The 26,248-nt window shown below is 36.5% G+C and overlaps 1 protein-coding gene across 1 annotated transcript in view; it reads left to right on the top strand.

The window, feature by feature from the left end:
• TRPC4 (transient receptor potential cation channel subfamily C member 4) overlaps nucleotides 1–26,248 on the top strand; it is a 227,990-nt gene that overhangs the window by 45,585 nt on the left and 156,157 nt on the right. Inside the window, exon 2 of the mRNA XM_027774091.1 lies at nucleotides 14,536–14,940. Within this exon, the coding sequence (XP_027629892.1) occupies nucleotides 14,563–14,940 (378 nt within the window). The 5' untranslated portion in view covers nucleotides 14,536–14,562. The remainder of the gene's footprint in view (nucleotides 1–14,535; nucleotides 14,941–26,248) is intronic.

Genomic DNA, 26,248 nt, shown 5'->3' with positions numbered 1-26,248 from the left:
ATCTTTCATTATTGTAGTCCTTCGGACCAACTGGATCCCTCTTCCAGTAGAGTGCCTACTTTCTGTACACAAAGGGACGTTTAAATGTCTGGACCACCAAAAATCTTATTACCTTGATTTAACCTTCACGGAATTTTGATTTTATTGCCTCTTGTATTGCAGTCCTTGAGAACTACAACTCAGCTAGGGAATCTTGAAATCCACCACTAACCGGGTGTGTATCTTGATGAACTTTCTAACAACGCCCTATTACAAGGGTCCACAGCCTTCAGGCTACAGATAGGTACTGGTCCATGGCCTGTTAGGAACCAGGCTACACAGCAGGAAGTGACTGACAGGTGAGCAAGGGAGACGTCCTCTATATTTAGCCACTCCCTATCACTGGTGGTACTGTCTGAGCTCTGCCTTTCATCAGATCAGCAGTGACATTAGATTTTCATAGGAGCTCTCAGATGGGACTGTCCAGTTGCAGGTAAAAAAGCTCCCACTGATTCTGCATTATGGTGAGTTGTATAATAATTTCATTATATGTAATAATGTAATCATAATAGAGTTCACAATAAACATAATGTGCTCAAATCATCCAAAAATCATTCCACTTTCTCTTCTATCCCCCACCCCAATCCACCCCTGTCTGGAAAAATTGTCTTCCATGAAACCAGTCCCTAAAACGGCTGGGGACCACTGCCTACTACACACATCCTTAGGTGTTTCTTCCTGGGCTCCAACAACACTGACCTTCATTCTGAACCCAGCAGGGAACAAGCTAAACTCCTCTACACTGAAAGATGTGGCTCTGCCTCCTTCCTTTGCCTGTGTTGCTATTCTTTTGATCTTCTCATAGCTCAGTCTTTTCCTCTTTCAGATCCTGGTTAACTCTCCCCACACCCCAAAGCAGTAATGGATCTTTATAATTATCTTTCCAATTTTTTTTTGTTTCTGACTCCCATCATAAAGTATAAACTTTGTAAAAGCAGTGCCTATATCTGACCTATTCACTTACTGTGGCATTCTCAGTCTATCACAGGGTTTGATACCTACTGAGCACTCAATACATGTTTATTTAATGCATAAGTGAAAACGTTAATTGTTTATTTCAAATAAAATGGCAGGACATTTTGGGTATATCGAGAATATCTTTTCTACCTTTCTTTATTTGACAAAATTATACTCATCTACTACAGGCTACCAGTATCATTCCTTTTTCTGTGAAGCTCTTTAAATCTCATGTAGGAAAAATTAGTCTCTTTCCTGTGTGCTCCAATAAGGTACAACTCTCTTTGATTTAAAGATCTTTATCAGGTATGATGATTTTTTAAAGAGGAACTACTTCCTTGGCTCATATTTGGCTCCAGAACTGACAATTTTCTGATGAAATCTACTTTACATACTTCTCAGAAAGATTCTTTCATTTAATTTCTTATTAAAGATGAGAATTACTACATTCACATTATGGAAAAATAATTACATGGTTTATTATATAGTTGGCAAGCATATTTATATCAACCAAAATAGAAAAACAAAATGTGCACTGTTTTATTTCCAATTACTTTTAGCTAGACACCTGGAATCATTCTTTGATAAGTATTTTAAAAAATGTAATATTTCTTGAAGTCTGGATTCTGTTTTTGACAATCTATTTATCATCATTTGTTTATCCACTTGAGTATTTCCTGTTATTCTGCTTCGAAATGGTCTCTTCTTTGTCTAGAGGTGTATAACACAAATTGTAAGAATAATCTCCATCTGCTCTTGTAAATAGCTCATTTGCACAGTGCTCATTCATGTACTTGACAAAAACAGAGTCAATTATCATAGAGTGTATAGTGCGAATACAAGGCAAGGATCAACAAAGCTGTCTTTGCTGTTAGGGAGAATATGGTAGGTGGAATGGAAGAGAAAGGTAAAAAAAATCAGTGACAACAGTGGAGGATCCAAATGCTCTGAGGAGATATTTACTCAGAGAAATCGAAGACTCTGGAAGCAAGAAACGGAAATGGCCATGAGTAGGACAGAGAGGGTCAGGGAATTCTCTCAAGACTAGATGATGCTGGGACCAGCAGTTAGCGTAATGGCTATGTTGCTGGACTCCCACGTAGTCGACCGCAGTTCATGTCCCAGACCCAGTGGCTTAAAACTCATGCCAGGCGCGTGTGTGTGTGGGCCCAAGATTCCAAGAGGGAGAATGGAGGAGAAGGGATTGCGGTGTGGCCATCCCCACTGGGGGGTGATTTCTTGCTTTCTATCTTTCTGTCTCTCTCTGTCTTTCTGGCGAGCACACATGCCCTATAGCAAACAGCTCTCCAAAAAAAGCTGTCTTTGCTGTTAGGGAGAATATGGTAGGTGGAATGGAAGAGAAAGGTAAAAAAAATCAGTGACAACAGTGGAGGATCCAAATGCTCTGAGGAGATATTTACTCAGAGAAATCTAAGACTCTGGAAGCAAGAAACGGAAATGGCCATGAGTAGGACAGAGAGGGTCAGGGAATTCTCTCAAGACTAGATGATGCTGGGACCAGCAGTTAGCGTAATGGCTATATGTTGCTGGACTCCCACGTAGTCGACCGCAGTTCATGTCCCAGACCCAGTGGCTTAAAACTCATGCCAGGCGCGTGTGTGTGTGGGCCCAAGATTCCAAGAGGGAGAATGGAGGAGAAGGGATTGCGGTGTGGCCATCCCCACTGGGGGGTGATTTCTTGCTTTCTATCTTTCTGTCTCTCTCTGTCTTTCTGGCGAGCACACATGCCCTATAGCAAACAGCTCTCCAAAAAAAGAAGAAAGTAAAAAAGAATATTGTATGCTTCCTAGTTTTTAAAAATTTTGCTCTTGATTTGCATAATTATTTGAGTTCTATGTAGAAATAAACTCACTTGATAAACTCAAAAGACATTGAAAACTTGACTAAAAGATTAAAAGTTCAAAACAAGTCAGCCACAATGGTGTTACAACACTATATAATACTGAGGCCATGTGAGAAGGTACCAGATTTGCCTGCCAACATCTCCTTCTACATGCCTGATGCGTGCATACCTGTGATCCAGGCTACCTGAGGCTGGGGTAGGATGGTGGCATGAGAACTATGTTGGGGATGCCTCTCTCTCTCTCATGGAAGAAATAAATTTTTCAAAAAGTCTAAGGACAGGATTGCCATTTATATTTTTCATACCGTCTACATATCAGTAACTGCAGAGTGTTTTGGGAATGTTACTAAATCTGAATTGCTGTTGAGAGAACAGCAAAGGAAGTGAGACTTGCTATGGGACACACATACACTGAGTTTTAACCTTGTTAATTTATTCCTAATTGAACATTGGGAATAGAACTCACATGTAATTACCTACCATCCATTTACCTCATATGAGCAAAGGACTAACATATGCTATATTTTCTTGTTTGCATCTATAGTGAGTCAACCCAGTTTCCTTAAAGATTACTGGGAAGTTGGAGTGAGGCAAATTAAATGCGTATAACTTGTCATGAATCTTCTTTAGATGCAAGTGATCAGACATCTGTGGTCCTGGAGATATAGGCCAATGCTAGAGCTAAGACTGAATTTGTGAAGAAGCTCAAGATCTGAGGGACTGGTGTTTATTTAGGGGAGGTCAGGGATGCTTATTCAGAATCTAGAGACCCACTATATAGGTAATCCAATCATTGGAGAAACCATGATAAAACCTAGCCACTGGAAAAATGAACAGTCATTCAGAATGAAGTAAAAGGGTAAATGTGTAATATGGGGTAAGGAAAACTAGGCCTAAGATGAGGAACACATGCACAAAGCCTATGTAACCTTTGTCAAATTAGCTAACTTAATCCCTGTATTTATCCTGTGGGACACTCACTAGTGTTCTGAAAATGTTAATTTTTTTGTTATTGTTGTTGTTATTCTTGTTGCAAGTGACTAGGGATAAAGCAGAATCATAATCTCTGGAGATCTAAGCAAGAAGGCAAGAACAAAATTCTGCACATCAGCACGTTAAGGATTCCTTTAGATAGAGCTCTTGCTTCTGTTTGTCTAGACTAAAAATTGTCTGAGAATGTGGGTAGACTTTAGCCTGAAGGTTTTTATCATGACTGACAATGGTTTCTCTCAAAACCATCAGCATTTTATATTATTCTTTTATTTTTTTTTCTGTATCTGCTGGTTTTAACACTTAGTGACATTGCAGAAGTTATTAAATTTTGACCTTACTTATTTTATTCCTTTATAAAAATAGTAGTAGAGTAACTCTGAAAATAATCAATTTATTGATTCATTAACAAATGTTGGGCACTGATGCAAAATTGTGAATTCACAATCTCCTAAAAAGTATTCTAAGAAATCTATAGGGTTATAAAGATACATTAAAGAAAGGGACCACCAAATGGTGTAATGGTTACATCACTGCACTGCCATACACTTGACCTCAGTTTGAATCCCAGACCTGGTGACTTAAAACTCATGCCAGGCATATGTATGTGCATGCCCCAAATTCTGAGAGATAGCAGGGTTGCAGTGTGGCCATCCCTCTTAGGGAGTGATTTTTTGGCCTTTTGTCTCTCTGTCTCTCCAGTAAATGCATAAGTTCTATAGCAAATATCTCTCTCTAAAAAAAAAAAGTGCATACAAAGGGAGATGGAGAGAAGATTCTCAGAGGTTATGATACTTTAGGTTAGGTTTTGAAATTTGGCAAGAATTTTTAGGGGCTTACGTGGAGAAAAGGTATTCAACTTAAAAGAACACTATGAGAGAAGATTTAGAGCTACAGTATCCAAGTGGTTTGATATTCTTGTCAGCATTATAGAAAGTTTACCAAGGACAAAATCAAGAGCCAGAATATGGAAGAACCAGTATTCCATAACAAATCAGTGTTTTCCTTTTAAGGACTATAAGTGAGAAAGTTATTCAATAAGATTTTTTTTTTTTTTCAGAAAGATCAGATATATGGCACTGTGGAGGATAAATAACAATAAATACAGGAATATCGGTGAGATTATTTTCATAGCATGTCAGAGATGATGAGATGATAAAATAATCTAATGTTTCATAAAGGAAATGCTATTGAACAGCTGAAATGTGGCCAATAAATCATAAGAGATAATTTGTGATATGGTTCAGTGGCACAGTGGTAATGCCCAGCTCAAATGATGCTGAATCCATGTGGAAGACAAAGGATTGATTCCCCAGTCAACGTGCATATGCTGGGCACCTGCCTTCGTAACCTAACTGGCTGGAGGATGGATCATGGCATGAGACCATTCTGAGGGTGACTGTTATTCTCTCTCTCTTTATTTTTCTTTTTTCTTTCTTCTTTCTCTTTTCTTTTTTTATTTCTTTTTCTTTTTTTTCTTCCTTCCTTCCTCCCTTCCTTCTTTTCTTCCTTCATTTCATTCTTTTTCTTTCTTCTTTCTGTCTGTCTCTGTTTCAATCATTAAAGAAATAAACTTAAAAAAAGATTCTTAATATTATTTCATTTTAGTTAATTTACATTTAAATATCCATATGTAACTAATGGCTACAATATTGGATAGCACAGCTCCAGAATTTAATAGAGAAGTGTGGTTTGACAAAATATTATAGCATATTTTGAAACATATTTACATTTCCGCAGCTGGCAGGTGGTGGTGTGGTTAAGGCGCTGGACTCCTACATGGCCAACTACAGTTCAAGACTTGCTTTCTCACTTTCCTTCTCTCTCTCTCTCGCTCTCTCTCTCTCTCTGTAGTTCTCTGGTGAGTGCCTGTATCTGTAGCAAATTAAATAATAATAAATACAATTAAATAAATAAATATATTTTTTTAAACATGTGCATTTTGGGACCAGTAGTTAGCGTGATGGCTATGTCGCTGGACTCCCACGTAGTTGACTGCGGTTCTAGTCCTGGACCCAGTGGCTTAAACTCACGCTGAGTGCATGTGCATGTGTGCCCAAGATCCCGAGAGAAGGATGGAGGAGAAGGGCTTGAGGTGTGGCCATCCCCCTGGGGAATGATTTCTTGCTTTCTGTCTCTCTGTCTCTCTCTGTCTTTCTGACGAGTGCACGCACCCTATAGCAAAAACCTCTCCACAAAAATAAAAAATAAATAAATAAAATATGTGCATTTCATAGAACAACTTAAGGTTTTTTAAACTTATGAGCAACAGAGACAGAAAGAGCAATGAAGAGACAAGCACCCCCCATAGGGTCTCATCTTATGATTCACCCCCCAACTTTAGCCAACCCCATATCAGGGGCACACATTTGCCTGGCATGCTCAGGGAGGTGTCCGGACATGAAACTAAAATCTTCCCATGTGGGTCAGCCTCAAGAATGTTCTGATTTACCACTGCATCAACATCTAACCCCAAATAGAACATTTCAAATACCAAGTAATAGATAAGAATAAGGGGTATTAGATTGAGGGAAGAGCTTCAAATCCAGCCTTGAAATATCAACAATTCAGCTTTGGAGAGAAGTAAAGGAGTTCATGTAAACTATCGAGGGAAAAATGATACTGAGGAAGGAGGTGAAGGTTTCAAGAAGAGCACCGTGGAATGATACAGGACAAGTTCATTTCAGATAGCTTGGTCACTAAGCTGCTGAGTACTCAAAGATTATAACAACTGAAAAGTGCCAGTGTATCTGACAACTCTCAGGACCTGACTAAGAAAAAATTTCATTCTCAACAAGGATAAACAGCATACTAGAAAGAGGAAGTAAGTAAATGAGAAGTGAACTTAAAGTTTACAAAACAAAGAATATCAGAGGTAAAGGAGGGAATTGTCAAAGATAATTAAAATTTAGTAATTACTATGTGAAAGTTAAAACTGTTTGTAATTTGAGAGAAAGGAGTCAGTTTGCAGAGAGAGGTTTCAGGTATAAAGAAGATGACACATATGAATGTTAGAGAACTGGAATGTACAGAAGCTCACACAAGATTAGAAGCTGGAGTGAAAAGAGAACATCTTTTTATTTGGAATTGGAGGAAAAGAAATAGAGGATCCAGATGACAATGAGCAGAGTTACACATGGGCCCACAAGGGAAGGTGCTATACTGTGTCCTGTGACCTCCTTGAAAGCCCAGCATGTGCGCGTCCATAATCTGCCCTGGCTGAATGTAGGGTGGATTACAGTGGGAAGACTGTTGAGGATGTGCACATTTCTCCCTTTCTCTGTATTTCTCATGCAACAATAAAATTAAAATACTTTTCTAAAAAGATAAAAAAACATCAATGTATACATTCCAACTCTCAGGATGGAGAGTCAAACGTTGACTACTACATGTATTTTCTAAAACATGTTTTCTAAATCCCATGAGATAAAATACAGCTAAATAACAATTTTGTCCTTGTGTAGACATTCTGTCCAGTATATTTATTGAAAAAAATGGGGGATATGAAGTGGTCAGTTTCAAGTTTGGTGCCTGTTAAATCATAGGGGGTTGCAGGTTTGCTTTATTAATAAAAAATAATTGCACATATTTGTTGAGGTACTATGTGATTGCTCAGTGCAAAGATACGATGTTTAATGATCAAATCAAGGTAACTAGCATATCTTTTATCTCAACCATTTGTCATTACACATGTTGGGAACATTTAAATTCCTGTCTTTTAGTTACTTTGAGATATACAGTAAGTTGTTAACTAAATTCTACCTATTGTATTTTATAACACTAGAAAACATTTATCTATCTATAATTTTGTTTCTATTAATCATTATCCCTCTATCCAAAATACCCCCTTCACCAACAAATTTCAAAGCCTACAGTGGTTATTCTTCATCCCTTTGCCTCTATGAGGTAATTTTTTTCAATTTCCACATAAGAGGAACATACAGTATTTTTCTATTTGTGCCTGGCTTATCTCACCTAACATTGTGTTTCTGGACTAGCCCATTTAATTTCAAATGACATAATTTCAACCTTTCTAATGGCTGAATAGTATTCTATTGTATGTGTACATGTATATAATATAGGTGTGTGTATATGCATGTATAACTGCATATATACAGACACACACACACACACACACATATCATATATATAAACTCATACTTAAGTTTTGCTTGTACCTTTTCCGGAATCTGATATGAAATAACTTTCCAAGGTAATTTACTCACAGTTTTGTAAATTACAAGAAGATGAGGTCATAAGTTGAAGAATATGGAAGATTTAATGTTGAGTGAAGCAAGCCAGACTATGAAGGAGAGACATTATATGTCTCCACTTAATATATACCAAGTGTCTGCATTCTATGACTGAAACTGTCAGGCTAAAGGATGTACAAACACAAGATATGGGTGTGAATGCCAGATGTGGTGTGTGTGGAGGAGTGGAGCCTGGGGAAGGACATTTGGAGGAGGGATACGGAGACAGAGCATTGTCAGGACGGGGAGGTAGTGTTATTATCTGTTGAAGATATTGTGATCAACTGGACCTGGGAGAAATGTTCACATATCGAAATGTTCACTTTGTAAGCTAAATAATGCGATTGAATGTATAAAAAAAAAAGGTAAAAATGGAAACCAACAACAAAAACACCTTACTAAGTAAAATAGGACATCCTATAATTTTAAGGGAGGAAATTGGGATTACAGTTATCCTTGAACAGACAAATGGAGAAAGAAAATGTGTTTGTCTCTAATTTTTTTCCCCTGGAGAGGTTTTTGCTATAGGGTACGTGTGCTTGCTAGAAAGACAGAGAGACAGAGAGACAGAAAGCAAGAAATCACTCCCCCGCCCCCAAGGGGATGGCCACACCACAATTCCTTCTCCTCCATTCTCCTCTCAGGATCTTGGGCATGCACACACGCATGCCCAATGTGAATTTAAGCCACCAGGTCCAGGACTCGAACCACAGTCTACTATATGGGAGTCCAGCGACATAGCCATTACGCCCACTGCTGATCCCAGTCCTTAAAACTTTGTAAAGGGAAATTCTGACAGTAGTAAAATAGCACAGTCAATATGTTGCATTTCAGGCTTGCAACTACTGAAATGGACATATATAGTTTCCTGTCTAAGAAAATTTGGAAAGGGTTTAGAATTCAGAGTGGTTGCAAAAACCAGAGTAGTATGCTTTTGTGTGGAGTATGTGTCAAATCAAAGATTACTGAGATAATATGCAAGAACAATGGCATGACAAGGAAAAAAAAAAAACTGAATTGAACTGAGTTTAAGTTATTTTAGAAAATGTTATTTCATACAGATTCCACAAAAAGTACTAATGAAACTTAAGTATTTATAGTATCTTAACAACAAATAGGAGCCTTTATTTCCCACTGTGTCATGAGATCACACCCTAAGCACATATCTTTTGACACTGAATTAGGGAAGAAGAATAAAAAAGATGTGTGGAGAAAATTAGTTTTACCTTTAACAAGTACACTAAAGAGTAGAGATTTGTACATATCTACTTTGTATTTCTGGGGACCCAAATTTATTGTTCTTTTCAATGCACAAATAAACTTATCTTTTAGGTACTATGGCTTCAGATTCATAGAAATATCTAGAACTATTTGATTGTTTATATATCTATGTTACTTAGCTAATTGTGGTTTTTGTATGTAGTTACTATTTTCAAAATCTCTCTTGGGATTGATGTCAAATTGTAACTTTCCCCACATATTTGCTTTTTTTTTTTTTTGGAGAGATTTTCACTGTAGGGCGCGTGCGCTCGCCAGACAGACCGAGAGAGACATAGAGATAGAAAGCGAGAAATCACCCCCCAGGGGGGATGGTCACTCCGCAATCCCTTCTCCTCCATTCTCCTCTCGGGATCTTGGGCACGCACGCACACGCGCCCGGCGTGAGTTTTAAGCCACCGGGTCCGGGACGGGAACCGCGGTCAACTACATGGGAGTCCAGCGACAGAGCCATTACGCTAACTGCTGGTTCCCCATATTTGCTTTTTTAAATTCTCAACGCCCTTAAGGAAAATACATTTTAAATTATTTAAAAAGCCACGTCTCAAGATTTGAACTTTTTCTATCAATTTCCACCTCTTTTCTGAGTCTTTGAAGCATAACTTGATAGCGGTCATTTCATTTCTGGTAGTATAAGTGAGGCATCGACGTGAAAGAGTCCCTTACATTCTATAATTTCACTGGAGAGAAAAAAAATCTTTCTCTCATCAGAAAGTTCATCCTGAAAGTGCAGGGCCAAGAACAGGTTTATACGCCAATATTTCAGGACAAGGTATTTGCTATATTGAGTCCCTTGTTCTGTCACAGACTTCCCATCCAGCAGCAATTCTGTAGTTGTTGATAAGTGTGTCACCTCAGAAACTCCATCAACCTTATCAGCACCTTCCACTTGCTGTTGCATTCATATATCGCAATTTTAAAATGTTAAACTTGATTTCATGTCCTTCGTTGGTATCCCTGCATCGCAATAATCAAGAAGGACAAGTCTAGGTACTGAAGAATTACGTAACCTTGCTTACCCTTTAAAGGCTTCAACCACAAGAGTTTCTCTTTCTCTCGCTCTCTGTCTCTGCCCCCCTCTGTTTTTCCATATATGTTTTAATATTCCATTGCCGATATTTTAATTTTATAAACCTAATGTATTTAAATTTTAAATGTATTTCAAATCTAACTCTTCTAACATAAGTTCTACATTTTTTTTCTAATCCAAGACAGTCAAAGAGGTCATTAGAGTTAATAGAAGATCTTTCTCAGCACTAAATCATTGATTGTCATCTCTTACCTATTTTTTGGTAAATGCTGATCTCCTCTCTTTATGGCTAGAAAAACAGGTTATCTGATGTAGTATCACATACCCAGTTCAACTCTTAAATAAAGTGTTGGTTAGAAAATGTCTTTCAGTGTAGTATCAATCTTTTTAAAACTTAAGGATATAGTTCATGTATATTGGAGTTTTCTGGCATAAATGACATGAATTTTAGTAAGTAAAATTTATTCTTTTCTGCTATCTCCCCCCCCAAATTCTCCAATACCTCCATCTATCCACAAATCCCTTATTGTCCCTGATATTCTGTACTTTTAAAATGAGAAGTAAAATGCTGTTCACTATTTTTCATTTAATAGATTGTTAATAAGATTAAGTGAAATGAAATATTATGTACTTCTTGCATTTTCTTGACTGATTCCTAACCTTCACTGAATCATAATTTATACGCTTTTTTTGTAACATGTATGTGTATATGCACCTCTATGTGAGTGCACACTTATTTCATTTCAACTTGTATTTTGGGTAATCCACAATGAAACATTTGTCTATCATAATTTAATCTATGAATGCAGTTGGCCATGTGGGATCAAGGCTAGCCCAACCTCTTGTATTTCAATGGCATCACTGATGCATGAATGGGATGTTCAGGTTCAAATTATTAAAATGAGATAGGTAGTATCATAATGATCTTAATTTATTAAAATTTTAGTCTTACTGGAGGAATACTAAATTCTCCTTGTTAACCTATACTTTAAATGCTATTTCTGTTATTCTATGATGAGTTAAACAACTCCAAAATACTGAAATGATAGTCTACAAGCAAGAACTTGTAAATCTGAAATTAATACACTTTGAACACCTACTTTTTGTTGAAGCTATAAAGATCCTTTGATAAAATGTTAAGTTTAACATGCCAGAGAGGAATACATTATAAAATAATAATTTAGCATATTGATTTTTGCACCTAGATAATTGATAAATCATGAAGAATAATCTTGTTGTCAAAGGGTGAAATTTAACTACTTGATAAGTGAAATAATAAATTGAGGTAGCATGGAAACAATGCATAATTTCACTAAATAAAAATGTTATACTAAATAGTAAGATTTGGCCATACTGCTGTGCCATGGCAGTAACCCAGTCCCCTGAAAGACTGGAAACTCTGTTACTAATCGTAGTTTCAGATCCCTGGGCCTGGATCCCCAAGACCACTTGAGAACATGCCAGGCACTCAACATGCTGAGGAACTGGAGAGCTAGGGAAAAGGGATCACAGCATGATGAGATCCTGTCATTAATGTCTCTCTCTCTCTTCTTAAGCCACATGGTATATGAATGTTCCAGAGAGAGAGAGAGAGAAAAGAAGCACTAGAGCCTGGTCCCTAAGAGAGCATGGTCATATTACAATCCTTTTTCTTCAATTTCTACATCCCATCAGCTGCCTGCACATATGTGCACATGGGTTCAACATGTTGTCACCAGGACCAGGATTCCCACCTTGGACAGAGGATCTGGAATCTTTTGCATAAATTTAACCAGTGCACTATAAGGCCAGCCCTCTTCTCTCTTGTGTCTGTGCACATCACTTCTATTAAGATGGTGAATGTATAAAATATTATTCAAATCAGGTTAATTTATCTGTAAAGTTATTAGGTCAGAGAGATCAATTAGATGAATATGACTGTACTAATAATTTAAATTGAGGTCCTTAGAATGACCCATCCATTTAAATTTTACATAGAAAACATATACATAAAAATGTGCGTTCAATTTTACCAACATAGAAGAATAAAATAGTTAGGTTTTTTTTTTTTAAGTATGAAATGAGAAACTAACAATAGTTAAGAAATTATATTCCAAATGCAATACAAGCTGGGTATAGACGCACATGTCTGTGGTCTCAGATACTCAAGAGCCTGAAGTAGGAGAATCATAACACAGCAATATTCTAAGAAGCACCACACACACACAACATGTAATACTTTTTTATATAAATTTATATCAACAAGTTGACATGGTATAAGTTCCAGGAACTTTGTTATCATCTTATGTTAAAATTATCTTTTATTTATTCAATATTTAGAAGAATTTTATCACCTTCAACTATATCTTTACTGCTACTTTCAAATATTAATACATTTTATAATGACTACATTCCCACCTTATGGTTTTGTTTTGTTTTTTTCTTTTTTTTGGAGAGGTTTTTGCTATAGGGCACTTGTGCTCACCAGAAAGACAGAGAGAGACAGAGAGACAGACAGCAAGAAATCACCCCCCAGGGGGGATGGCCACCCCGCAATCCCTGCTCCTCCATTCTCCTCTCAGAATCTTGGGCACACACAGCCTGAGTTTAAGCCACTGGGTCCAGGACTCGAACTGCAGTCGACTACATGGGAGTCCAGCGACATAGCCATTACACTAACTGCTGGTCCCCCTCATGGTTTTTTAATCATGATACAAAGGTGCTCAAATTAAGGAAATAGCATTTTTATAATAAACTGTCTCTATTTAACCTTTTCCAAATTCTCTCTTTGGAAATTAAATTATGTAGACTCATCTGAATGGTTAATACTATCAGTATATTCTTTTCTCCTTAATGAATTCACTCATAAGGGGCAAAAGTAAAATTGTGCTCATCAAGCTTAGTTTGATAGTATATTGATATTAATATTATTAATTCACATTAATGAAAATATTTACATTAAAAAGATGATAAATTAAATATATTTTACCAAAATAAATTATTTCATTATCTCAATAGCATCTTCATAATCGGCAAAATTGTTACTGAATGCTATATTTGAATATTCCTAGATTTTTTTAATGAAAAATAGGAAAACAGAGATGGAGACTAGCAGATGACATAATGGTTACATTGCTGAACTCCCACATAACCAACCGCAGTTCAAATCCAGGATCCAACAGTATGAAATTCACACTAGGTGTATATGTATGTGTGTCCAAAATGCCTAGGGAAATGGAGGAGAAGGGACTGCACCATAGCCATCCCCCATTGGGAGGTGATTTTTCACTTTCTGTTTCTGTCTCTCTCTGTCTTTCCAGTGAGCACACATAGCCTATAGCAAAAAATCTCTCTTAAAAAAAAGAAAGAAAGAGAGGAAGAAAGAAAGAAACAGAGATGGAGAGGGAAGGAGGTAGAATGAGTGAATGAAAGACAGAAAAAGAGAAAAAAAGAGGGTTTTCTTTTTTTTTTTTTTTTTTTTTTTTTTTTTGTCCAGAAAGTATGTGCGCTCACCAGAGAAAGAGAGAGGGAGGAGAAGGGGAAAGCACCAATCAATTGGATAAGTTTACACCACCATCTCGTCTTCATTTTTCTATCCTGTTGGGGTTAGAGGTTCACATACACATGTGCCCAGATTGGTTTGTAAGGCTCTGGAGTAAAGACTTGAATAATATGGTTGGCCACATGGGATCTGGCTCCCTTCACCACCAGGCCACAGTTGCCCTGAGAGGGTTAAGAGTCTCGCAGTCACCCTCTGCCCCAGCCTCCTGAAGAACTAGGATTGCAAGCATATGCCACCATGCTTGAACTGTTTAGATTGATCTGGAGTATGAAACCCAGCCTCCCGTGTGGGCCCAGTCTTTCTCAGAGGCAATATGCCACTTGTGCCACCAGGATTGGGCATCCCCAGTCCAATTTTGAGACATCCAATTGGACTTCTTTTCATTTCTTTCCAATTAGGACTTTAGACCTTGTGTTTCCAGATAATTCATTATGAAATCTATTTCTATTGTTTAAGAAAAAAAAAAACTTCACTCATCTTAGTTAATAATATGGTATTGTCATTGACGTCATTGTGAGTTGGAAGCGTCAGATGACACATACTACTAACACTAATTCTTACACTTTCTGTTTTGTGCTTTCAGAGACAAGGAAATAGCATGGCATGAAACATGGCTCAGTTCTATTACAAAAGAAATGTTAATGCCCCCTACAGAGATCGCATCCCTCTAAGGATAGTGCGGGCAGAATCGGAACTTTCACCATCAGAAAAAGCCTACCTGAACGCTGTGGAAAAAGGAGATTATGCAAGTGTCAAGAAATCCCTAGAGGAAGCCGAAATTTATTTTAAAATCAATATTAATTGCATCGATCCTCTTGGAAGAACTGCTCTCCTCATCGCAATTGAAAATGAGAACTTGGAGCTCATTGAATTGCTCTTAAGTTTTAATGTGTACGTCGGAGATGCTCTATTACATGCTATCAGAAAAGAAGTCGTGGGAGCTGTTGAGCTGTTATTGAACCACAAAAAGCCAAGTGGAGAAAAACAGGTACATTAAAAAATGCAACTTTTTATTTTGCCTTCAGAAGGTTTCTTTAGATGTTCAGATTCCCTGAAATTTTAAGAAGCAGAGCAGCAAAATCAGAACTGTTACAACAGAAAACTACTGTTAAGTATACCCTTCATATCTTAAGTCACCTCCAATTTCATTTCTTGCCCTGGCAAATCATAAATAATTGTGAGAACTGAGACAGAACAAAGCAACCTTTGTAAATGCCTTATAAACTAGAAGCATTTCTGTGTGATTCTCAACATACCATGTTGTTTGTGGTTTACTGTTTACACGTGGGCATTTTTCTTCGTGTCTTCTATGTTCTCACATTCTGTAGTATCAGGCTAAATTGTTTTATTTTCCTATTTAAAGTGTTTGCTTCTTCTAAGCTTTTGCATCTTACTGCAAAATTTTGATGTTGTCCTTTAATGAATTCTAGTGGACATTTTTACAATGAGACTTAAAGAAACAAAAAGATTACTAGAAAATAATTGTGAGCTTAACTATATCAAATCTACTAAAGGTAAAACTATAGCTATATCTTACTGCCATCAATTTTAAAAGTTCACTAAAATGGTGTATAATTATATTTAAAAAGTGTGTGTGTGTGTGTGTGTGTGTGTGTGTGTATGTGTTTTGAATTCCCCTGTCATTTGCTACTAAGGAAGTGAACAAGAAGGAATATGAAACTAATAGTGTCTGTCCAGATACCTCCCTTTTTTTATTGCCCCATATCTGAATGGTCTATTTGTTCACTGAACTCTTCACTTCTCTGCATCAAGACTAATTGAGGAAGATGCTGCAAGTACTGCAGTGACTCGGAATCTACCTTTTAAAGTGAAATCTAGTAATAGATATTATGATAGCTATAGCACTTTCTGCCCTCTCTGACAATAACCAAATTTCTAACTGCAAATGATTGGCCACTAGAGGTGTGGCATTCTTTTTAAGCAAGCTCTGCTATTGCTGCTGTGTACTATTATCTTTGCCTTCCTGGAGGACTATTATCAGAGTCTGTGCTATTATTAGGAAGGGAATTTCATGGCTGAGTGTTCGCTGTCTTCTTAGAAGCCTGTGTTCAATGGTTCGTTCTTATATCTCACCTCCATTTTACTCTTCCCCTTACCTAAACCAAATTTTGATAAACCAACACTCCACAATGACAATACATCTCTGCTTGTTGCTTTGCTGGTTTTTGCTGTTTGAGTCCTGTTTGTAGTTTACCTGCTTATCATATGGGTAAATTTACTGATAGGAAAGACTGTTTGTTTCGTGGATCCTTTCAAACTTGAATAAACCTTGATTGGAAGAGACAGATAACGGTTATCTCTCAAGTCGTATTTTATGTTATATCCCGGTTTTCACCATTAAGGAGGCACGAAACCCTCAAAAGAGGATGAGTAGGAATCTGTTATTCAATATTTTTTAATTTATTTTTTAATTAATTTATTTCTAGTTCCTTTTTATTTATTATCATAATCTTGTTAATATTTTTATAACTTATTATTTGCATATACTTATACATCTTTGTAGGGTATAGTATGGCTTTCAAAGCCTGTGTGCAATGGGCGATAATCAATCAAGGATATTTCCACACTCATTGTTTTAACAAAGAACATGACATTATGATGTGTACCTTCATTTGTTTTTCAATCTTGACTCTACTAGTTTCTTTTTTGAGATACACACAGACACACACATACAAACACACACACTTGGCAATGTCCCTTTTGGTCATTCTGTTATAGCATGCTGTTCCACAACCCATTTTTCTCATCAACATACATTCCTGGGTCTGTTAAACAGTTTTTCCTTGAACTCCTCCTACCCACCACCCACTACCATGTAGTCTCTGGTAGCTACAGGTATCCTGTCTATTTCTACGTCTTCAGTCTACAAACACTGTACATCCCCACTCAATATATACCAAATGTCTGCCCTCTATGGCTGAAATTAAAAGAACCTGTTTTTATCTTTTTAATTTTAGATCCTACTACCTTAGTTACCTTGTGATTTTGAAATTCTTTCCACAATCATACCCCTAAAGTATTTGTACTTCTAATGGCTACAGCATTATATTGTATGCCCTATTGTTTTACATCTATATGTGCAAGCTTAAGACAGATGTGATTGTGACATAGATCATTTTAGATTGCAGAAAATTTACAGGACAAACTTGACATTAAATGTGTGTTTTAGGTTTATTGTTAAAGAACCTCCTTAGTTCTATTTTCTAGAGAATATCAGTCATACATTTAACCTCTCTTTAGTCAATGACATCTGTGCTGACCAGAGCAACTTGGTGTCTAGAGAAGATACCTGCTATTATGAGAGTGTTTGTTGGAAGATGTTCAACTTCTGAGCTAAACTCGAGTCTTGCAAGTAGATCCTGGCTCCTTAGAAGCACTTGATCTGGACCCTGATTATTAATAAAAGACAGAAAAGGTTTGTGATCTGCCAGGAATCTGAAACAGCCCAGGCCAAGTGTTTCTGGAAGATTTCTCGTGTATCAGTCTACTAGCCAAGAATTCCTTTTCTATTTGTGTATTCCACAATTTCTCTTCAGGAAGGCACCAAGAATAAACAAAAATTGTATTTTTTTTCTTTAGACTTTATCATTTTGAAAGTGTAGCTTCAATCTACCTTGGAGTTCCTGGTGTCTTGTACAATGAAAGTGAGGTTTCAACAACATGAAATGTACACGGCACACAAAAGGTGTCCTCAGGGCTTGGGCAGTCACACCCCGTTCAAGCTTAGCTGTTTATCTGTGATTCTTTTTAGGTAACATATTTCCTAAGCAAGGCTAACACCTTTTGAAATGACAGTTTTCATAAATCAATGTGTTTTAGGTAGCATATATATTCTAGACACAACTTTTTCTCTCATAAATTGTAACTCCTTAGGTTAATTCATGTGATCATTGCAAACCATGTTGTGTGTTGTTATAATTTGCCTTATTTGCAGATTCCAAGTGTTTTCAAAGACTGTGTTATACATTGTCTTTAATTTTGTTGAAGTTAATGATGCTAAAACTTGAAAACAATCATATCCAAGTGGACAACACAAATACAACTTACCTTAAAATGAGTCAAGAAAGAGGACCTAATATAAAAATCATACAATGTGATTATTAGAGTATTACCAAGGTCCTAAACCGTGTTCAGGGTGGACTAGAAATTTATTTTTCTCTTTCAAATTTGTCACATATTAATTTCTTTCTCTCGGAAAACATACAGTGTTTAAAGGCATCCACAAATCATGGGGCTGGGATATTTCAGATGAATGAGTTCACTCTTTAAGCACGTTCACCTGGGAACAATGTTTGTATGCCAGGCCTCTAGGAGGACATATCATTCCTATTCTCTAGAAGTTTAAGGTCTAGTTATGGAGAAAGAAAGGAAAAAAAAAATCTCATGGGAATATGAGTAAACTGGTCACGATTGAACAGATGAAATAGAAATGAATCCTAGGTAACTACAAAGTTAAACTGACTGGATTTGGCAAATACAGACTGTTTCTTACAGAGAACATGAGAGAGCAGGAGTAGGGCTGGAGGAGGAAAGGGAAGAATGTTTAAGGCTTTATACCTTGGGAAATTTAACACCATTAGCTGAGATAGAGTCTATGAGAAAACGTTTAGGGGACAAGTACTGCTATGTTTTGTTTTGAATTTTTGATATTGATATCTAGAAATTAATCAGAAATATTGGAGTTGAGAGTGGGATGTGAGGGGTAGTACAGAGATAATAGTGAGGCCACTAAAGTAAATAAAATCATCTGTCTTCCTGTAGCTAGGACATTAACTTCATCTTCTTACCCTTACATGTTGTTTACATATTTATGATTTTTAGTATTTTATATTTGTCTCAAATGTTTGATGTAATGATTTTGTTTTTCCAGATACATAGGTAGACACCAATCACTAGCTGAATCTGTCCATTTATGTTTAATGTAGAAATTTGTAAATCAGGGTGTTGAGTTCCTGGCATTTTTAAAGCTTATGTTTAATATAAAAACTGAAAAGTGAGCCAGCCCCATAGTTCGTAGTTAAAGGAGCCAGATCCCACATGTCTGCAGTTTGAATTTTGGCCTGGTGGCTTAGAAACACAGAGTGCATGAATGTTCAAATCTTAATAGGAAGAAGAAATGGAGGAACTGTCCCAGTGCGTGGTATTCTCTCCCCACCCTCTCCATCTCTCACTCTCTGGAGAGTGCACATGCCCTCTGGAAATTAAAAAGAAAAAAAAAAAAAAAAAAAAAAACACATGTTTCTTTCAAATAATATTTAGCACAGAAAACCTGTGGTTCTCTACACAAAGCAGAAAAATGGAGCATTACGTATTCTTATTGGGACTACTTCATTGCTAGAATCATTACACTGGTAGTTGCTGATGATTTTACTGAACTTTTCTTTAACCTTCTTATACCTTATTTCTCTAGAGGGAATAAATGAGAATGACTTCTTAGCCCCCTTTTCAACCAATTGATTGGTTACTTGACTTTCAATGACTTCTCGGAGACCTTTCCCTTACTTATCTTCCAAGACCGGATTCAATTTCAGTTTCAGCTGCTTGAGTAAATGTTTATCAGAGCGGAACTTGCTTTTCTGTTCTCTGCTTTGAACTGGAAATCTCCATCTTTAGCATCATCAGAATTACAGGGGAGCCTGCTAACAAGGCAGATTGCTGGGCCTCACCTGCAGTTCCTGACACAGCAGGTCCTCAGTATGGCCCTGGAATTTGTATATTTAAGGAGCAATCTAGTGACACTGAGGCTGCTGGTTTAGGGACAGCATTTTAAGCATTTAAAAAATTATAGAATACCAACAACTATATGTTTTATTGAACTACACTAAGCTAACTTGGTTCCCAGAAGATTTCCCTTAAGTACTACTTAAAGTAGTATTTAATATATGAAAGCTTCCCAATTTCAGTAACATCTTTATTAAGTTTCTTCTATCTTTGGGGAAAAGACTGTATTAGTTCAACAGTTACGATCCTAAAATACACAAACACATACATTCTCTCTCTCTCTCTCTCTCTCACACACACACACACACACATATATATAGAGAGAGATTTTTGCTATAGAGTACATGCACTCGCCAGAGAGACAGAGAGACTGAAAGCCAGAAATCATCCCCCAGGGAATATGGCCAAACCACAATCCCTTCCCTTTCCATTCTCCTGTTGGAATTCTGGGCACGCACACACACACGCCTGGCGTGTTTCAAGTCGCCAGGTCTGGAACCATTGGTTGACTATGTGGGAGTCCAGCAATGTAACCATTACACCATCTGCTGGTCCCAGATCCTAGAATATTTTAGTTGAAGAAGTTTTGGTTTTAAAGCTTTACTGAAAAGGTTGAACTGCCATGGAGTGATAAAATGTGCTGCTCTGTGAAGCAGAGTGAGTGGCACCCACACATGGGAAGGCTGCCGCTGCAAGTCCTGTGGCCTCCCTGAGCATGCCAGGCACATGCGTGCCCATGATCCAGGGCTGGCTGAGGCTGGGGGTGGATCGTTGTGAGAAATCCTGTTGGGAGTGTATCTTCCTCTCTTTCTCTCTTTTTTTGTCTTATTCATGGAAGAATAAATATATATATATATTTTTTTTAATTTCAGAAAAATGTTTAGAATTAGAAACAAAATTTAGACCCTTAAGAATAGGAATCGGAGTTTCTTTGCTTCCATCTGTAAGGATTAATCATAGAGATCTGATAAGAACTATTACACTTTAGCCTTAATATTTGCTTATTGTTCTTTAAAAACTTAATTTCTGATCAAAAGCAAATATGATTCATGAAATATAACATCTGTTGAAACTGTAATACTTTTTAAGGTGAAAAATTTTTCAGATAGAATGAAAGCTAGAGAGAGAGAGAGCAAGAGAAAAAGAGAGTTACAGTAAAGTGTTAGATATATTTACTTCTCCTCACAAAATATTTATCCTATTTTAAGATATAACTTGAAACATCAACTGTACTTTTTAAATATTCTGATATGTTATCAACAGAAAAGCTGTTTATAATATTTTCTTCATCTTTTATTAACATGAAAAAGATAAAAAAAAATTATTCCAAAATTTGATCTTTATAATAGAAAGAAGTCAATTGAAACAAGTACTTCGAAAGTTCAAAAATAAACTGAGTCTTATTATTTCACAGCAGGAAGTTTAAATGCTGTTACCACATAGAATATAGATTGTGTTTAGTCAACTGGCAAATGGCAATCATCAGAGATCTGAATAATTCTGCCTTAATGGAAGAATTTTTTTAAATGGATTCTCCTACATTATTACTATGACAAAGTGGTCTAAGCAAACTAGTTAGTCTGTCTCATATAATAATATACTCTTTAACCTCTTCAGTCACATTGACATATTTGTCCTGAAGAACAGTTATAATAAATAATAACTTTGAGACATATTCTCTTGCTCTTTCCTCTCAGCATAACACACCATAAAAGTAAAAAAATATAACCTACGTTGGGAACCCACAGGACTGGAAGACTTTTAGCCCCTTCTGAAAAATTAGGTAGAGTCACAGAAGTGCCTTAAGATGTAGGGAATGAGGTATAGTAAAAAGAGTTTAAAGGAAGAAAGATTTGCATATAAATTCCATTTCATACTCTCACGCAAATTATTTAGTCCTTTGGCCACTGCCTTTTCCATAAATGAGAAAGGTGATTATAGTTCCTGCTCACCAGATTGTTATGAAGCTTAAATATAAGAGTGAACACACAAAGTACCCAGCATTCAAAGAGCACAGTAGGCCCAGCTATGGTGGGTAGGCGCTAGGGCACCATGCGGGATACTAGAACTACATGGGAGGCCTGAGTTTAGACTAGGTGAACCTGAACATGCCTGTAATCCTGGATGACTGGAAGACTGCAGGAGAGATCACAGCACAGTGAGACTTTTGGGGGGAATAACTGTCTCTCTCTCTCTTGCTCTCTTATTATCTCTCTTGTATCTCTGAAGAAATAAAAACAAACAAAAAATAAATAAAAGAGCACAATAATTTGAGTTTTTTCCACTTGATACCATTTGAAACTAAAATTTACTCACAAAGCACTTTTTTAGTTTTATTTTTAGTTGACACATAATCATACATATTTATTGGACACAGTGTAATGTTTCAGTATGTTGTATTGTACTCAATTCAGGGTACTTAGCTTGCCTATCCACCGCAAACATTTCTTATTTTTTGCTGTGATAACATTCATGATCATCTACTCCAGCTATTTTGAAACATATATAGTAGCATTATTATTAGCTGTAGTCACTTGACTTTGTAATAGGACACTAGGATTTATTTTTCCTATCTAACTAAGTTTAAAAAAATTGTATGAATTAATTTAGTTAGTTAGTTACAGTCATTCAGTGTACATCCATACAGTATACAAAGTGAGATTTTCCATCCAGTATATATTGAATATTGGCACAATCAAGGATATTACCATACACGTTATCATCAGCAAATAATTTTTCTTTCTTGTTTTTTATATATTTTGCTTTAATTTTTCCCCCCTTGATTCCCTACCTCTCACCCTCTGCCAACTCCCCCTCTTCTCCCACACTGTCTCTGGTATGTATAGTTGTTTTTCTCACCTATTTTCTTCATATTTTATTGATTTGCCAAAGATCTTAATTAATTTAAAGACTTTCAATAGCAAGCACAGCTGCTATATACATATTTATGAATGCATGTCTGACTTTAGGTATAAACCTCAGTGAGTAAAGTAAACATACTATAAAGTAGCACCTCTTTGGGGTTATATAGCTTACTGCAGTCATTCAATAGGAGTTAATAGGTATTTTTTTAATGCATTTTTTATTTCTAAAGAAAATTTTTAGTTTTAATAGATCAAAATTTAAAAGAAATGTTAAGAGAAATTTGTTTAAAACTTAAATCCAGGCAAAAGGTTAGGATTCAGTTCAAATAGTAGGTAAATAAACCCATCAGCATTTCAAGAGAGGACAAAAATCCTTACATATGGAAATCAAAGTTTCCAAAAAAATCAGTAATGCTTCAGTCTAAAGTAAAAATAAATAAATAAATAAAAATTCTATTTTACTAGTTCAGACACATAACATCTCTTCTATTGTGGTTGCAGTATGACTGTGGTCTGATTTTTCCATTTAAACTCTGGAAGTTAACATTCAACTCCGGACTTGTCCTTACCAGTAGGCTGGTCATTCTCTTGGTTGTTCCTTGTACTCCTATTTCTGTGTGTCCAGCTTTAGTTTTCCTGGTATAGCACTTTAGCACTTCTTGGAGAGCTGGTCTGGTATTGGTAAATTATTTCAGGTTTTGTTTATCTGAGAATGTTTTTGTCTTTTTTCCCTATATGAAAGATAATCTAGTTGGGTATAGTATTCTTGGCTGAAATTGTTTTTCACTTCACACTTTAAATATATTTTCCCATTATTTCCTTGCTTGTGTTGTTTCCAATGAAAGGTCCAATGTTAACTTTATGGGATATCCTTTGACAGTAACCTGATGGTGGGACCAGCGGTTAGCATAATGGCTATGTTGCTAGACTCCCATGTAGTTGACCGTGGTTTGCATCCCAGACCCGGGGGCTTAAAACTCATGCCAGGCGCGTGTGCATACATGCCCAAGATCCCAAGAGGAGAATGGAGGAGAAGGGATTGCGGCATGGCCATCCCCCCTGGAGGTGATTTCTCGCTTTCTGTCTCTCTGTCTTTCTGGCGAGCCCACACACCCCATAGCATAAACCTCTCCAAAAAAAAAAAAAAGAAAGAAAGTAACCTGATGTTTCTCTCTTGCCAATTGTAGTATCTAGTCTCTGTCTGTGGTTTTGGTCAATCTGGCAATGATGTGCCTTGGGGAAGATCTTTTTGTGCTGATTCTATGTGAGGTCCTTTGTATTTCTTGGGTCTGGGTATTCTAGTGCCTCTCTAGGCTTGAAAAGTTTTCTTCCAGGATTTCATGGAATAGATTATCAATACCCTTATTAGTTTCTTCACCTTCAGAGATACCGTGATCCAGATGTTTGGATGTTTAATGGTATCTAGTATTACCCGTATGCCATTCTCATTTTGAAGGGTTATTTTCTCAGTCTTTTTGGGAAATGTTTCTAGGTCAGAGGTTCTGTCTTCCATATCTGACATTCAATCTTCCCCATGATCTAATCTGCTTTTGATACTTTCAACAGAAGTTTTGATTTCCTGTATTACGACCTTCATCTCTAACAATTTTTTTAAATTCATTTTTATGATGTGTGTCTCCTGTTTCAGATCGTGCAAGAACTTCCTCACCTCTTGGAACTCGATGTCTCTTTTCTCTTGCATCTTCTGGAGTTCATTGTGTCTATTCTCTTGCATCCCTGTTAGCTTTGTCACTATGAATAATTTAAATTCTTTATCTGACTTTTCCATGAGTTCCCTTGTATTCTTTGTGGGGAACAAGGAGTTATTCTCTTCTATGAGAAGAGAAATATTTTCTTCATTTCTCATATATTTTGTGCCTCTGCGGTGGTTTCTGGCTATCTGATGGATTATACATTTTTTTGTATTTTTTAGTTAAATCAACAATCAGAGGAATGCAGAAGGAGGTGAACTGCAGTCTGTAAACAGTACTCTTTTTTTCTCTTTTTGCACACCTGATTAAATGAAAACTGAGGATTAATATGACCCTTAAAGTATTAATATATTTGACTACTGATCACCTAGTCCTGTCGAAAAATCAGTGTGTGGGGGCTGAGCAGAAAAGTGAGAAAGGTAAAAAGAAAAGGAAAAGGAATATAAAAAAAATGAAGAAGAGAAAAAAAGGACAAAAATAATAAGAAAGAGGGAAGAAAAAAATTATGTCAAAAAAATGAAAACTAAGCAGCGTGCTAGCTTGCCATGCAAATGAGGCCACTTAGAACTCAAACATAGATGGCTGCTGATTGGCTTATCCTATGGGAGCAGGGAAAAAGGTAAAAATTAGAAAGACAAAAGAGCAGCTGAGAGCTACATTTAAAAATTTTTTTAAAAATGAAAGATAAAGAGAGAGAGATGGAAAGAGACAGAATAAGTGGGGTGCTCTAACCCAGCTCCTGGCTAGACTGGGGAGCAGGAGGATGAAGTCTGGGCAGAGGGTCTTCGGTGGTCGAGATGCACCTATCTAACTAACTTTGTACCCACTGACCAGCCTATCCTTGCCACTACCTCACCTACCTTCCCTGGAAACTGGAAACCATTATTCTCTCCATTTCTGTGAAATCATGTTTGTGATTCTCCATATGAATGAGATCATGTGGTATTTGTTTTTCTGTATCTACCTAATTTTACTTAAAATAATGTCCTCTAGGTTCAGCCAACTTGCCACAAATTAGAGGATTTCATTCTTGATAATGATGGAATAGTATTCCAGTATTGTTACTTTGTGTATTTATACCATATTGTCTTCATCCATTTATATGTTGATAGATACTTAGGTTGATTTAACATCTTGGCTATTACATTTATTACACTTAATTTAATCAAAAATGTATATGTTCAGGGTTAGCAGGTGGTACAGTGGTTAAGGTGCTAGACTTCCACGTGGCCTACCACAGTTCAAGTCTCAGACACGGTGACTTGAAAATCATGCTGGGAGCGTACGCATGCATGCTCAAAATCTTGGGAGGAGAGTGGAGGAGAAGGGATTGCAGTGTGTGGCCATGCCCCAGGCGGGTGGTGATTTCTCACTTTCTCTCTCTGTCTCTTTGTTACCAGCAAGTGCACAAGCCCTATAGCAAAAATCTCTCTGAAAAAACATGCTTATATTCATTAAAGAGATTAAATGTTTCTCAGCACTGTAAAATGTTGATGCTATTGTGAAGAGTGAGTTTTTGTTAAAATAAGGAAGAATGAAAGTAATCTTTCAAATGTGGGTTCTGGCAAAAAGCATTTTGGAGTCATTTTTTATTAAAGCCCTCCAATCTGTTATAAATGTTGTAATTAAAATCTAAAAATAATATCATTATGTTAAAGTAAAGAATATATTAATTTAATGTTTTCATTAATTTTGATACCCTAAAAATTAATAATTTAGAAATTATAGTGAGCACTTTAACAATTATAATAAACTGATTACATAAGATTTAATATAAACTGGGAATTATAAAATGCAAGTTATGAGTAAGATGCCTTGTAACCATTTTCAGCATATCCTCTCTTTTCTGCCTGCTGTATTCAAATACACTTTGATTAGAGGCAAAATGAATAGAGTTTTATTGCTTTAATATCAGAAACACAAGCAAATGTAGAGTTGAATAGTATAGAATTTTCAATGTTCTTTTCAAAAACTAATT

Source organism: Tupaia chinensis, unplaced genomic scaffold (assembly GCF_000334495.1).
Source record: "Tupaia chinensis unplaced genomic scaffold, TupChi_1.0 Scaffold000402_1, whole genome shotgun sequence".
NCBI classification, from domain to species: Eukaryota; Metazoa; Chordata; class Mammalia; order Scandentia; family Tupaiidae; genus Tupaia; species Tupaia belangeri.
The sequence above is the reverse complement of the archived record's forward strand: the minus strand, read 5'-3'. Positions and strand labels throughout refer to the sequence as shown.